We start from the raw sequence: 14,614 nt of genomic DNA on the forward strand, positions 1-14,614 counted from the left end.
GAGGTGTTCCCACATTTCTATTTCATACCTAACAATTTGGTGCTGTGCACTGTCTGGGTCCTTTGCCTTGCATGCGGTGACAGTACTGCCAACCGGTAGATTCTCAGGGTGCATGCTAGTCTTTGTTTCTGGAGTAAATATTGGCGCTTCATTGACATCAATCACGTTGATGGTTACTGTAGCTGAGGAGAGTGATGGGGTATCAGTGAAAGGTATCCGATTCCTTACTTCAATTGTCACCATATGCGTTGGGCTCTTCTCAAAATCCAGGGGCTGCATTGGAAAATTTAAAAAAAAGTGATATATTGATTAAGCATTATAGACAATAGGTGCAGGAGTAGGCCATTCGGCCCTTCGAGCCAGCACCACCATTCAATGTGATCACGTCTAATCATCCCCAATCAGTATCCCGTTCCTGCTCTCTCCCCATATCCCCTGACTCTGCTATTTTTAAGAGCCCTATCTAGCTCTCTCTTGAAAGGATCCAGAGAACCTGCCTCCACCGCTCTCTGAGGCAGAGAATTCCACAGACTCACAACTCTCTGTGAGAAAAAAGTGTTTCCTCGTCTCCATTCTAAATGGCTTACTCCTTATTATTAAACTGTAGTGTGTGTGTGGTCCCTGGGTCTGGACTCCCCCAACATCGGGAACACGTTTCCTGCCTCTAGTGTGTCCAAAACCTTAACAATCTTATACATTTCAATGAGATACCCGCTCATCCTTCTAAACTCCAGAGTGTACAAGAACAGCTACTCCATTCTCTCAGCATATGACAGTCCCACCATCCCGGGAATTAACCTTGTAAACCTACGCTGCATTCCCTCAATAGCAAGAATGTCCTTCCTCAAATTAGAAGACCAAAACTGTACACGATACTCCAGGTGTGGTCTCACTAGGGCCTCATACAGCTGCAGAAGGACCTCATTGCTCCTATACTCAACTCTTCTTGTTATAAAGGCCAACATGCCATTCGCTTTCTTCACTGCCTGCTGTACCTGCACGCTTACATTCATAGACTGATGAACAAGGACCCCCAGATCCCGTTGTACTTCCCCTTTTCCCAACTTGACGCCATTTAGATAGTAATCTGCCTTCCTATTTTCGCTACCAAAGTGGATAACCTCACATTTATCCACATTAAACTTAATCTGCCATGCATCTGCCCACTCCTCCCAACCTGTCCAAGTCACCCTGCAATCTCTTCATGAAAAACAATTTAAACTAAAATATGTGAGATAAATGAAAAAGTCACATTGACAAATACAATTAAATATGCAAAAACTACAGGGAATATCCCAACAAAATGCTTTTAGAAAGTACCATTTGATCACAGAGCCAAAAGCACCGTGTTGCTTCACAATGGCAAGCAGGAAGAATTAACTAGACCAAACATAGACTGGGAAATACCTTTGCTCAATACCCAATCCCCCAGTTGCCAAACACAATTCCCCTTCCCACACTGCCGCCTCTGTCCTGGGCCTCCTCCATTGTGTAAGTGAGGCCAAACGCAAATTTGAAGAACAGCATCTCCCATTTCGCTTGGGCAGCTTTCAACCCAGTGGTATGAACATTGATTTCTCTAACTTCAAGTAACCCTTGCATTCACTCTCTCCATCCCTCCCCCACCCAAGTCACACCAGCTTCAAAGTAGTCTAGTTGAGTCCTTCATTGACCTGTTGACCACTCCACGGTATTCAAGACTGCCCTAGTTCACTCCCCCGTCCCAAGGGATTTTTTTGCACAAACTCTGTAGTCGTGTCAAGAGAATGCTCCAAACGTCTCATTGCAAGATCGTTATTGCCTTGCACATGTGACATGAATGTTAAATACATGTTTGCAGCCTATTTTCATGATTGTCTAAATACTGCCACACACAGACATGAACTGATGCACTTTTATTCTGTATAGCAAAAAAATTCTGGACATTGTTTGCCGTGGAAATACGTGGATGGCCCCACATGTGACCTTATTATGGCAGCAGTATATAATGACTGATCATAGAACACGAAGGGACATCTGCAGCAGTCCTAGCGTGGTGGGTGGGAAGTAAAAGCCGGATTTCAATTGCAAGCCACAAAGATCTTCCCTTATGTGAATGAGGTGTGATTTGGGCCAATAAAGTGGCATCCCTTATATCTCTGGGATTTAGCCCTTTTCAGATCCGGTGTCAAGTGACAAGAGTCAAGAAGGGACGAGACCCGAATCGTCGCCAATTATTTCTCTCCAGAGATGCTGCCTATCCCGCTGAGTTACTCCATCATTTTGTGCCTCTCTGCTGATAATTAAACCAAGATTCAATGAGCATGTGATGTTATTTATTACCATGTAATAAGGCCCATTTCCTGCCCTTTCGTGACAGCAAAACTACCATATTGTTGGCCTGACTGGGTTTGGTTAATCAAATGTTATTTACACCAGTATTTCCATTTAACATGGAGAGGACATCAAGGCAATTTTCCACATTATCAGGAGATGCCAATATTGCAGCCGTTCCAAAACTGCCCAAATCCCATCTCAACATACAAAAATGTGTGGTTATCAGTGGACTGGAGTGCCATACCTTTATCAATTTAAGGATTCCATTATTATCCAAGTCAGTCTCCACAGTGAATTGCTGTCTCTCATTCCCAAAGATTATACTGAAGTTTGCTTTCCAGGCTGGTGTATCTGCCTTATCGGCATCAGTTACAGGGTGTCTTGATACATCATAATCCACTTCATTTTCTGGAACATTAACAGTAACCTGCAATTAAAAAAATAGTCATTATTACAAGTTGTAGGAGCAGAATTAGGTCACTCTGCCCATTAAGCCTACACCCCCATTCAATCATGGCTGATCTATCTTTCCCTCTCAATCCTAGTGTCCTGCCTTCTCCCCATAACTCTCGACACATATACTAATCAAGAACTTAGCAATCTCCACCTTAAAAATATCCATTGACTTGGCCTCCACAAGTAAGCTTGTGGAGGCCAAGTCAATGGATATTTTTAATGAAGTCCCCTTTATCCATCCAAACTCCAGCGAGTACAGGTCCAGTGCCTTCAAATGCACATCACATGAACCTAATAATCCCTGGGATCATTCTCATAAACCCCCTCCAGATTCTCTCCAATGCCAGCACATCCTTCCTCAGATATGGAGCCCAAAACAACGCACAATTCTCCAAACACGGTCTGACCAATGCCTAATAATGCCTCAGCATTACACCCTTGTTTTTTTTGTATTCTAGCCCTCTCAAAGTTAATGCTAGCATTGCATTCCCCTTGCTTACTACCGATTCGACTTGCAAGTTAGATTTTTGGGAAGCCTGCACCAGCAATCCCAAGTTCCTTTGCATCTCCGATTTCTGAATTCTCTCCCCGTTTAGAAAAGTCTGCGCCTTTATACCTACTACCAAATGCATGATTCCACATTTTGCTACACTGCATTTCTCAGCCCACTCTCCTAACCTGTCAGAGTCCTTCTGCAGAGCCCTTAACTTCTCTACAGTCCTGCCCCTTTGTATCTTTAATATCTTTGTATCACTAACTTTGTATCATCGGTAAATGCGGCCACAAAGCCTTCAATCCCGTAATTCAATAGGCTTTATGATTTATGATTTACAGACTGTTCCAACTCAACACCCAAGCTAGGGTGGATCCAAATTTGTTCTCTTCTTGCAGCCATCCAATCTCAAGAAGAAAAATCTCCATTCTCCTGAAGCCACTAACAATTTACCACAGAATGGTTCCCAAAATACTCTTGAATATTGCCCAAATGAGCTTTCATTTCGCAAGGATAAGGGGAGCATCGCTCTAAGTCACAGTTGATTAGAGATGGTCTGGGACTTTGTAATTCCAACTCCAAGTGTACATGGTGCAAGCACTTCTTTCACAAAGTCAAAAGATCCTTTGCCTGGCGAACACGTGAAAGTGGCCAGGATATTATGCAATGCTTCAACATTCCACCTCAAACAATTAGAAACATTAATTTCATGTCAAGTTTAAGGATCTGTTTTTTTGTACTCCGCAGGAAATGTTTAAAAATGCAAAAGGGAAATGGTAAAATATGCAAAAAAAATAAATCTTTACCGAAGTGGTCACAAATTGTGGGGCATTGTCATTTCTGTCCAGAACAGTAATTATTGCTGTGGCTGTGGTAGACATCCCTTCACCTTGCATATCTGCTGCTTGAACTAAAAGTGTGTATTTATCGTATTTCTGAAATGAAATAAAATTAAAGAGCATGTTTGAAGCGTATTCTTCATAGTCAGATAATTACAACACATTCTTTAACTACGCTGGTTAAAAAAAAAACTTATTGACAACCACTTGAGTTCTCAACCCATGGTCTGTGGCACCACCTTCAATAGTTTGTCCAAATATCCTTCAAATGTAATAAAGGTTTATTTTTTTCACCATGCCCGCCAGGAGAAAATCTTTTCCCCCAAATGCCCGCTAATTCTGCCAATTAAATTAATACCACAGATAAAGTGTCTATAGTTAAAATGGCAACTATTAAATGTTCCATCGGCGCCTTTCTCAGTAGCTTTAACTGTAATTTGGCAACATTCTTGCAGTTTTAAATGTCTACAATTTCCACATTAATTTCTGCCATCCCAACAGAAAAACATCTCCCAAGGATTAATGACATGTCCCTAACGTAGAGAATATTGCCCTTTTCGAAACGTGCTACATCCATCAAGGGCCCCCAAGCCCCTTGGTCTTCAATACTTCAGCATCACTGCGAATGAAGTTTATTTATTTAGCTTAGAAATGCAGCTTGGAAACAGGCCCTTTGGCCCTCCGAGTCCGCACAGACCAGCAATAACCCATACACTATTTCTATCCTGCATACTAGGGAGAATTTACAGAAGCCTATTAACCTACACGTCTTTAGAATGCGAGAGGAAACCAGATCACCCAAAGCCCTTGCGGCCACAGGGATTACGTACAAATACAGGCTGCATCCGAAAGTCAGGATTGAACCCAGGTCACTTGTGCCGCAAGGCTACAAATCTACTGCTACCCAATATTTTAAATAGGCACACTCTTTGTTCATTAAACCAAGGTAAAACAAAAGGGATGCTTCAAATAAGAGTTAATATTTTCACCTACAAACTCTGCAGTGAAATGTAAACTCACCTCCCGATCCAGACCTGCTTGCAGCACACTGATCAGTCCACTTTTAGAACTAATTGTAAACATACGTGCCAGAGGAAATTTTGGTTCTTGATCCTTAATGGAATATCCGATCATAGAATTCTCAGTATCTTTCGCATCTGCGTCCGTGGCTGTCAAGTTCATGACTGCAGTACCTACCAACAAATGTACATTAAATTACATCAATATAGACGCAGACATTTTACTCCCAAGCCCATGGCAAATATTAGGTTTAAAAACTGAGATACAGACATGTCAGCATTTTTCAACAAACCAGCAATACTGCAATCTCATCAACCCCATTGTCATAAACACATTTTATGATAAAAATCTGCAGGATTATTCAGTGTACAAGAAACAATACTCCAAAATACTAATATGAGAGCATGACACAATTAGATAGAACTGGATGAAGTAAAGGCCTCACTGTTAATTTAAACTACTGCACCACAAGAAACTGCAGAAGTTCACACACCCTAGAACCTGCTTCCAACACAATGTTCCAAGGCACTTTACTACCCATTCCTCACACTTTCTTCACTACCCAACACCTCCGTTTTAAATGCAACTCAATGGCTCCCTGGAGCAAACAATTCTAAACATTCACACCCATCAGAAGCAATTCCTCCCGATTACATCTAGACTAGATAACCTCATACCTGGTTTTTGAGTTTAGAGATAGTGTGGAAACAAGCCCTTCGACCCACCAAGTCCATGACGACCAACGATCACCCATACACTGGTCCTATCCAACACACTAGGGACAATTTACAGAAGCCAATTAACCTACAAAGCTGCTCATCTTTGGAATGTGGGTGGAAACCGGAGTACCTGGAGAAAACCCACGTGGCACAGACAGCAACAAGTGGTCAGGATCGAACCCATGTCTCTGGTGTTGTAAGGCTGCAATATTACCACTGTGCCACTGTGCTGCCCAGCTTGCCCCATTAGGAGGAAAAGCATCTATCCTGTTGAAGCCCCTTAGAATATTTCCTATGTATGGGAACAGGAATTAAGTTTAAAAATTCCCAAAGACAGATGGGAAAAATATCTTCTATATATACATAACTGTTCGATTAATGTAAGACATTGTAGTGCGTGGGTCTCAAAATGAGGCAAGTAGTCCGAAGTTTGAGAAGCACTTTACTTTAATTCCTCTCGGTTCAGGGGAAGACGAAACCAGGAAAAGATGGCACCCAAACCCTGCCTTTTATACCCTCCGGCTAAGGACCGCCTCCGGACTGCACCACTCCTGTGCCGAGGGGTTCGGCAGTATAATGGGACGACCCTTAGGAGCCGCCACAGGACCCCCCCCCAGAACCAGAGGCACAAAACGCACCGGCGGGCGCACGACCCGGCCGGCCCGCGTGCGGATGTCAGCAGATACCGGGGCTTGCGGGGGCGTAGGTGGAGGGACAGGTCGAGGGGCCGGCGGGAGGACAGGTGGAGTGACAGGTGGAGGGAATCGTGAGGGGGGGCGCCCTCGGGGCCGAGGTTGAGCAACCAGCACCGGCTGGTCAATGTCCAGGTGCGCCGGCTTTAAACGGTCAATCGACACGGCCTCCGGCCGGCCCCCCATGTCCAGGACAAAAGTCGACTGCCCGTGTTCCAGCACCCGGAACGGGCCCTCGTACGGCCTCTGGAGTGGCGTCCGGTGGGCATCACGGCGCAGGAAGACGTATGGGCAGTCCGTGAGGGCCATTGGCACGTGTGGGCGAAATGTCCCATGGCGGGACGTCGGGACGGGTGCGAGCCTGCCAACTCGCTCGCGAAGGCGTTGAAGGGTGGAGGAGGGCGTTTCCTGCTGCTCCGGCGCCGACGGCACGAACTCCCCGGGCACTGTGAGTGTCGACCCGTACACCAGCTCCGCCGATGATGAGGCCAAGTCCTCTTTGGGGGCGGTCCGGATGCCCAGCATGACCCACGGCAACTCGTCCATCCAGTCCGGGCCGCTGAGTCGTGCCTTCAATGCCGCCTTCAGCTGCCGGTGGAACCTCTCCACCAGACCGTTAGCCTGCGGGTGGTAAGCCGTGGTGTGGTGCAGCTGCACCCCCAGCAAGCGAGCCATGGCTGACCACAGCTCGGAGGTGAACTGTGGCCTCCGGTCGGAGGAGATGTGCGCCGGCACCCCGAAGCGAGCAATCCAGTGCGCGGACAACGCACGAGCACACGTAGCCGATGAGGTGTCAGCCTCCGGCCACCGCGTGAAGCGGTCCACCATGGTCAAAAGGTGGGTGATGCCCCGGGACGGTGGAAGGGGCCCCACAATGTCCACGTGGAGATGGTCGAACCGCCGGTGAGGTAGACCGAACTCCTGGAGAGGTGCGCGGACATGGCGCTGGATTTTTGCCGTCTGGCATGGGATGCAGGTGCGAGCCCAATGGGCAACTTGCTTGCGCAGACCGTGCCACATGAAGCGAGCTGCCACCAGTGCCGTTGTCGCCCGGATTGATGGGTGAGCCAGTCCGTGGATGACCTCGAACACTCTCCGGCGCCAGGTGGCAGGGACGATGGGGCGCGGCTGACCGGACGACACATCGCACAGGATTGTCACTCCCCCAGGACCGAGAGGGGCATCCTCAAGACGGAGGCCGGAGATGGCAGTCCGGTAGGTGGGCACCTCGTCGTCCGTGAGCTGTGCCGCCGCCAGAGCAGAATAGTCCATTCCGGGCGCCACCTCGAACACGGCATTTATAGCAGGGCGGGACAATGCCTCGGCCACCCGGTTCTCTTTCCCCTTGACGTAGCGGATGGCTGTGGTGTATTCGGAGATGTAAGCCAACTGCCGCTGCTGACGTGCGGACCAGGGGTCGGAAACCTTCTGCAGGTCGAAAGTGAGCGGCTTATGGTCGGTGTAGGCGGTGAACGGGCGGCACTCCAGGAAGCAACGAAAATGGCGCACAGCCAGGTACAGAGCCAGGAGCTCACGATCGAACGCGCTGTACTTGGTCTGCGCGCGGTTGAGGTGCCGACTGAAGAAGGCCAGAGGCCGCCAAACTCCGCCTGTCAGCTGCTCCAGGACAGCACCAACTGCCGACTCCAAGGCGTCCACAGTGAGAGCAGTCGGGGCATCTTCCCGCGGGTGCACCAGCAGCACGGCCCGAGCAAGGGCCTCCTTCGCGCCGTCGAAAGCTGCCTCCGCCTCGTGGGTCCACTCAACGCTCTTTTGCTGCCCACCCGCCAGAAGTTGATACAGGGGCCGCATGATATGGGCCGCGGATGGCACGAAACGATGGTAAAACGCCACCATGCCGACAAATTCCTGCAGGCCACGCACCGTGCGTGGGCGGGGAAACCAACGGACGGCGTCAACCCTGTCAGGCAGGGGAACCGCGCCTTGCGCAGTCACGCGGTGGCCGAGAAAGTCAATTTCGTTGAACCCAAAACGGCACTTGTCCAGGTTGATGGCCAAACCATGCTCGCTGAGCCGCTGACAGAGCTGTCGAAGGTGAGCGCAGTGTTCCTGCTGCGAGCGGCTGGCCACCAGGATGTCGTCCAGGTACACGAACACGAATTCGAGGTCACGACAAACCCCGTCCATGAGGCGCTGAAAGGCCTGTGCAGCGTTTTTGAGGCCGAACGGCATCTGAGTAAACTCGTAAAACCCGAATGGCGTGATGATAGCGGCTTGGGTACGTCATCCGGGTGAACCGGGATCTGATTATAACCCCGCACCAGATCCACTTTTGAAAAAAATGTGGCCCCAGCCAAATGGGCCATGAAGTCCTGGATGTGAGGTACGGGGTATCGATCCGCTGTTGTTGCAGCGTTCAGCCGTCGGTAATCCCCACAAGGTCGCCAGCCCCCGCTTGACTTAGGGACCACGTGGAGTGGGGACGCCCAAGGGCTGCTCGAAGGGCGGACGATCCCTAAGGCCTCCATCGTGCGGAATTCCCGCCGTGCCAGACGCAGTTTATCTGGTGGCAGTCGTCGTGCTCGTGCATGGAGTAGTGGGCCGGTAGTCGGGATATAATGTACAACTCCATGGCTGGGGGTTGCTGAATGAAACTGCGGAGTGAGAATGTCCGGGAACGCAGCCAAGATTCGTGCGAATCGGGAGTCCACGGACGACAGTGGCCGTCCCACCGGTTGACCCAAGCGCAACGTGATCGGCTCCATTGTAGTGGCGTTGACCAAACGCTGACGCCCGACGTCCACCATGAGGGAATGCGTCCGGAGAAAATCGGCCCCGAGCAATAGTTGGGAGACGTCGGCAACGGTGAAGTTCCATGAAAAATGGCAGGAGCCGAGCACGATGGGAACCATGCGCAGTCCATATGTGCGGATGGGGCTGCCGTTCGCCGTGGTGAGGACGGGCCCCCGCTTACCGGAACGAATGTCGGCCAGCGAAGGGGGCAGGACGCTGAGCTCCGCTCCTGTATCCACGAGGAAGCGGGTCCCGGAGCGCCGATCCCAAGCGAAAAGGTGGTGAATTTGGCCGGCCACCGCGGGGACTATTGGCAGCCGGCCCAGGCGTTTCCGAGGAACGTGCATGGCTGGCGGCATTGTCGTGCTGCAGCACCCCAGCGCTGATGGAAATAGCACCAGCTCCTTGTGTTGGTGCTATTTGGAGCTTGCCTGCCCCTGCTGGTGGTGCCTGCAGCTTGCTGGCGCTGGACTGCAGGTGCAGTACCCCTCACTGCCGCTGGGGGTAATCGTGCAGGCCGTCGGGCCGGAGCGGTCACTCCTTCTACAGCTCCCCCGCCCCACCGGAGGAAATCAGAAGCTGCTGGGGTGACGTCATCGGTGTGCCTGCCGACGGCCAGCGCGTTGACGTCACCGGCGTGCCTGCTGACGGCCAGCGCGTTGACGTCATCTGGGCGCGTCGACCTCAGCGCGACCTCGTCTCTGCTGACGACAAGCGCGCTGACGTCATCAGGGCGCGCCATTCACATGGCGTCGGCGCGCCTCCCGAGGGCCCGAAGGTCGGCAAACGAGGCATCGGTGAGTTGCAACCGAATGTAGGCCGGCAGCAGATGCAGGTAAGTGTACTCGAACAACAGGCACGGCGTGTGCCCGTCTAATAACGCCACCATTTCCTTTAGGAGGGTAGATGGCCGCCGGTCGCCCAGGCCACCCATATGCAGGATCCTACCTGCCCGCTCCATCCTACTTAGTCCGTAAATTTGGAGCAGGAGCTGTTTCAGGCCGAGGTATTTATTATTGTCCGGGGGCGCTGCGAGGAAGTCCGATACTTCTTCCACCGCATCCTGGTCGAGGGCTCCCACCAGGTAATAGAAACGGGTGGCATCGACCGTGATGCCCCGCAGGTTGAACTGGGCCTCCGCCTGCTGGAACCAGATGAGCGGCCGTGTGGTCCAGAAGCTGGGCAGCTTTACGGAGACCGCTTCCAGAGACAGGGTCGGGCTGTGTGAGGAGGTAGGGCTTTGTTCTGTCTCCATCATGATGCCAATGGAGCGTCGGCGTCACCAATGTAGTGCGTGGGTCTCAAAATGAGGCAAGTAGTCCGAAGTTTGAGAAGAACTTTACTTTAATTCCTCTCGGTTCAGGGGAAGACGAAACCAGGAAAAGATGGCACCCAAACTCTGCCTTTTATACCCTCCGGCTAAGGACCGCCTCCGGACTGCACCACTCCTGTGCCGAGGGGTTCGGCAGTATAATGGCATGACCCTTAGGAGCCGCCACAACATATTCTAATCCAATTTAAAATACTATATAGACTATATTACTCAAAAACTAAACTGAACAACATTTTCCCAAATGTGTCTCCCATCTGTGACAAATGTTTATCCCAAGAAGCAACTATAGCACACTCCTTCGCCTCTTGCATAAAACTCCATAAATTTTGGAAAGAAACCTTTGAAATCTTCTCAAAATTGTAAAAAACAAAACTGGACCCCAATACAGAAATAATTATTTTTGGAATAACAGGTGCCTGCTCTGATTTATCTATATTTCAAAGACGTTTTCTCAATGGCAAAAAAAACCTATACTTAAATTTTGGAAAATGCATCTACCCCAACGCTTAAAATGTGGATCACAAGCATGTCTGAGTCGCTACATCTTGAAGATATGCGACTCGTCTTAGCAGGAAAATCAGAGTAATTTCTAAAGGTATGGTCTCCTTTTATTGATTCATTACAAGTATAATATGGTGCAACACAGCTCTGGAATTAAACCGATTCACGAACAGGGTGATGGGTGTGGTGAGAAATGAAGCAGGTATATCAACACATAAGGGTCTATTTTTTTTTCCTTTTTTGTTAATATTTTTGTTTTTTGTCGTCTTTCTCTTCTATAGGCTTTTACTCGTTCACTCCTGGACTGCACTATGCTAGTCTAGGGGTTTACACATCACTATTTCTTTCACACTCTCTCTCTCTTTTTCGTTCTTTCTCTCTTGTTCTATTTTTATCTTGTTAAATTTAAAATCGAAGATGTACATTAAATGTATTTTGTCATATGTCACGGGCTATACTACTGTACATTGTTTCTAATAAAAATACAAATAATTTTTCTTTTTTAAAAGAATATTTCCTATGTAAATATGTTATCATAATGCACTCTTGACTGGAGCGTTCAGAGTAAAGCAACATTCCCCACGCGAGAGGAAACAGATAGTTTGCTTTGCCAGAATCAGCTTCGAAAGCCAGAGTATGTCTGTGTCAACCATGGCAGATTCAGTCATGTGCCAATTCCTTTGGAGCCAACTGCAAATACCAGGATAGGCTAATAAGCATTTTAAGTGGATCCTAATTTCTTTAATCAGTTTACCGAGCCAAAGTTCACTTATTCCTCCGATTGGATTGTACTCGGTAACTGTGGTACAATGTTGTAGCAACTACATCACTAGATGTGGAAGCGTCGAGTCTGCTTATCCAACTAAAGCATTACAAAAGCAAATTGTCGTGGCTGTTTCTGGACAGTGATTCTTTGAAGACGACAAAACCCTTCATTCATTTTATAAATAAACATATGTAATGGGTTCAGAGAAAACAAGTAAAAATTTGGTGGCAAAATAATCGTTTTTTTTTTAATCTTTATTTTATTATTATTTTTTTGGCGGCTTTTTTCTGTTGTCTTTTGGTTCTTTCTTTTCTTTCTCTTTTTTTTTTTTTGTGTGTGTAAATAAACATCGGGGGGGGGGGTGGGGGCAAATAAATAAATAAATAAATAGATAAATAAAATTGATGAAAATAATTGCCACATTTGGCCTAACTAGCCACACTTGTCCAACCAGGATATATTAACAGTAGAAATAACCCAGTCTTTTTCTATAATCTCTCTTTCCGCTACCCATGCAGGACAAATTTCAACGGTGAAAAGGGAACCGTAGTGGCCCTTTACGCTGTAGATTTGGGATAACAATTCAAAACACCACGGAATTCTCATCCGATAAAGAATTGGCCATTCAATATCAATTCAGAAATTAGATGGAAAAGTGCCTTACCTGGCGTAGCTCCTTCTTCTACCGCACCATAGAAAGTTGGTACAGTAAACTGTGGCCTATTATCATTCATATCAATAACCTCGATGAGAACATCCACTGCCTCTTCAACCTCCTTATCATCTGGACCGTAGGCATGAGCCAACAGCTATTTCAGATAGATTAAAAATTGTGGTCATTAGAGAAGTGATCCTCTTGCAATTCAAAAAAACATTATTTCAGAAATAAAGGACAGAGTGCTGGAGTAACTCAGTGGGTTGGGATGCAAAAAGTCACCTATCCATGCTCCCCAGAGATGCTGCTGGACCTGCTGAGTTATTTCAACACAGTGCCCTTTTGTGTAAATCAGCAAATGCAGTTCCTCGTTTCTACACATTCCTTCACCATTCTACCAGAAATCTAAGACTCTTATAAAATAGTCAGGCTAGTTAGTTGGTTCTTAACAGACAGAGGGAGGGGGGGGGAGGGGGGGGGGTAGAAAGGGTAGAGGTGGAAGCTGCCGCCATTGCTCGTTGATGGCGAGCATTGGAGTGCCCCTCCCTCCCGGAGTGTCCCTTCCTGCCGTGCAAGTACATTGTGACGTTAGCCGGATTTCTCCTCAAAACGGGGTGAGTTTGGGCTGTTTTTTTTAATTACAAAGATCAGAAAGTTCAGAAATATAGGTGGAAATGCGATGGGAAGGTGTTTATCGCCTCCGGGGGGAAAATGTGAGTAGGATGTGTGAAAATGGCTGTGGCCTAGCGTTTGGAAGAAAATAGGAATTAACCCGATTGTGCCCAGATGACATGCATGTACATACACACAAGAGAAGAGTTTTAGTAATATAGATTATACTCACTCTGTATTGGTCTCTTTGTTCTCTGTCTAAAGGTTTATGCAGATAAATATAACCATCATCTTTATTTATAGTAAAAATCCCAGTAGGTGGCTCAGTTGCTCCTGGGCCCGTTATAACGTAATATATATCTGCCTGGTTAGACTTGATCTGTTAAGAGAGAAGAATAAATCTGATGAGAACAGTTTTGCAAGCACTTTATGGCAAGTCAGAAAAGCTATACCAATCAACAAAAAACTCAAATGTGAATTACCTCAAGACACCACATTAACATTGAACGATAGGGTTCAATACATCCCAATTTCCATGTCTTTTCTAGGTGGTGGAGGTGGAGACAACCAGGTTGGAAACAAACATTCCTGTAACCCTGGTGGGAAATTGGGAACTGGCAGTACAGGAAATCCAAGGAAAGAGGATGCAACATGAGGAAACAAAGAGGTGGCGACTTCCCCAGTTAGTAGAGTAATAAGAAAAGATCAGGACTTGAGGGTGAGGGGCAAAGGTGCCAACGGCATATAGTTAAGGGCCATATTGGGTCCTTAATTATATGCCAGGGAGTGCAGGTATCGAAATGACAACCCCAAGTGTGGGCATGAATTGTTATAATTTAATGTTTTAAAACAAAACTATTTCTTGTATTTTTTAAAAATCTTTAAAATCTATTGGAATGCTCAAACATGGCTCGCAGACCCATTCACTACTGATAGGTTCAGAGCATCAGCCATTTGGGTATTGAGAAAGTGGGTCTGGATAGGCAGGAGCTGCAAGGCATGTGTCCAAGCATGGAGCCAGGTGTGGACAGCCACCCAGGTTCAGAGTGGTTAAGCAATAATTATATTTTAGCACACGACTAAAAATGACATTACATCTCATTCAATGAAACATAGAAAATAGGTGCAGGAGTAGGCCATTCGGCCCTTCGAGCCTGCACTGCCATTCAATATGATCATGGCTGATCATCCAACTCAGTATCCTGTACCTGCCTTCTCTCCATACCCCCTGATCCATTTAGCCACAAGGGCCACATCTAACTCCCTCTTAAATATAGACAATGAACTGGCCTCAACTACCTTCTGTGGCAGAGAATTCCACTCTGTGGAAGGGCAATCACTGACATCGCTACCATTCATCTGCTTTCTACTATTATATATCTGTGCCTCTGCAGGTGTGGACCAATGCCTGTTTGTAGGAGCACACCAGTGTGGGGTTGAACTCTTTCTCCATAACAG

At 47.6% G+C, this 14,614-nt stretch overlaps 1 protein-coding gene across 1 annotated transcript in view; it reads right to left on the reverse strand.

Moving 5' to 3' along the window:
* The window catches only part of cdh31 (cadherin 31), a 46,630-nt gene that overhangs the window by 11,072 nt on the left and 20,944 nt on the right, over positions 1-14,614 (reverse strand). Inside the window, exons 5-10 of the mRNA XM_055649008.1 lie at positions 13,389-13,535; positions 12,554-12,698; positions 5,125-5,297; positions 4,072-4,200; positions 2,561-2,743; positions 29-273 (exon numbers count right to left, since the gene is read on the reverse strand). Of these exons, the coding sequence (XP_055504983.1) occupies positions 29-273; positions 2,561-2,743; positions 4,072-4,200; positions 5,125-5,297; positions 12,554-12,698; positions 13,389-13,535 (1,022 nt within the window). The remainder of the gene's footprint in view (positions 1-28; positions 274-2,560; positions 2,744-4,071; positions 4,201-5,124; positions 5,298-12,553; positions 12,699-13,388; positions 13,536-14,614) is intronic.

Source organism: Leucoraja erinacea, chromosome 17 (assembly GCF_028641065.1).
Source record: "Leucoraja erinacea ecotype New England chromosome 17, Leri_hhj_1, whole genome shotgun sequence".
NCBI classification, from domain to species: Eukaryota; Metazoa; Chordata; class Chondrichthyes; order Rajiformes; family Rajidae; genus Leucoraja; species Leucoraja erinaceus.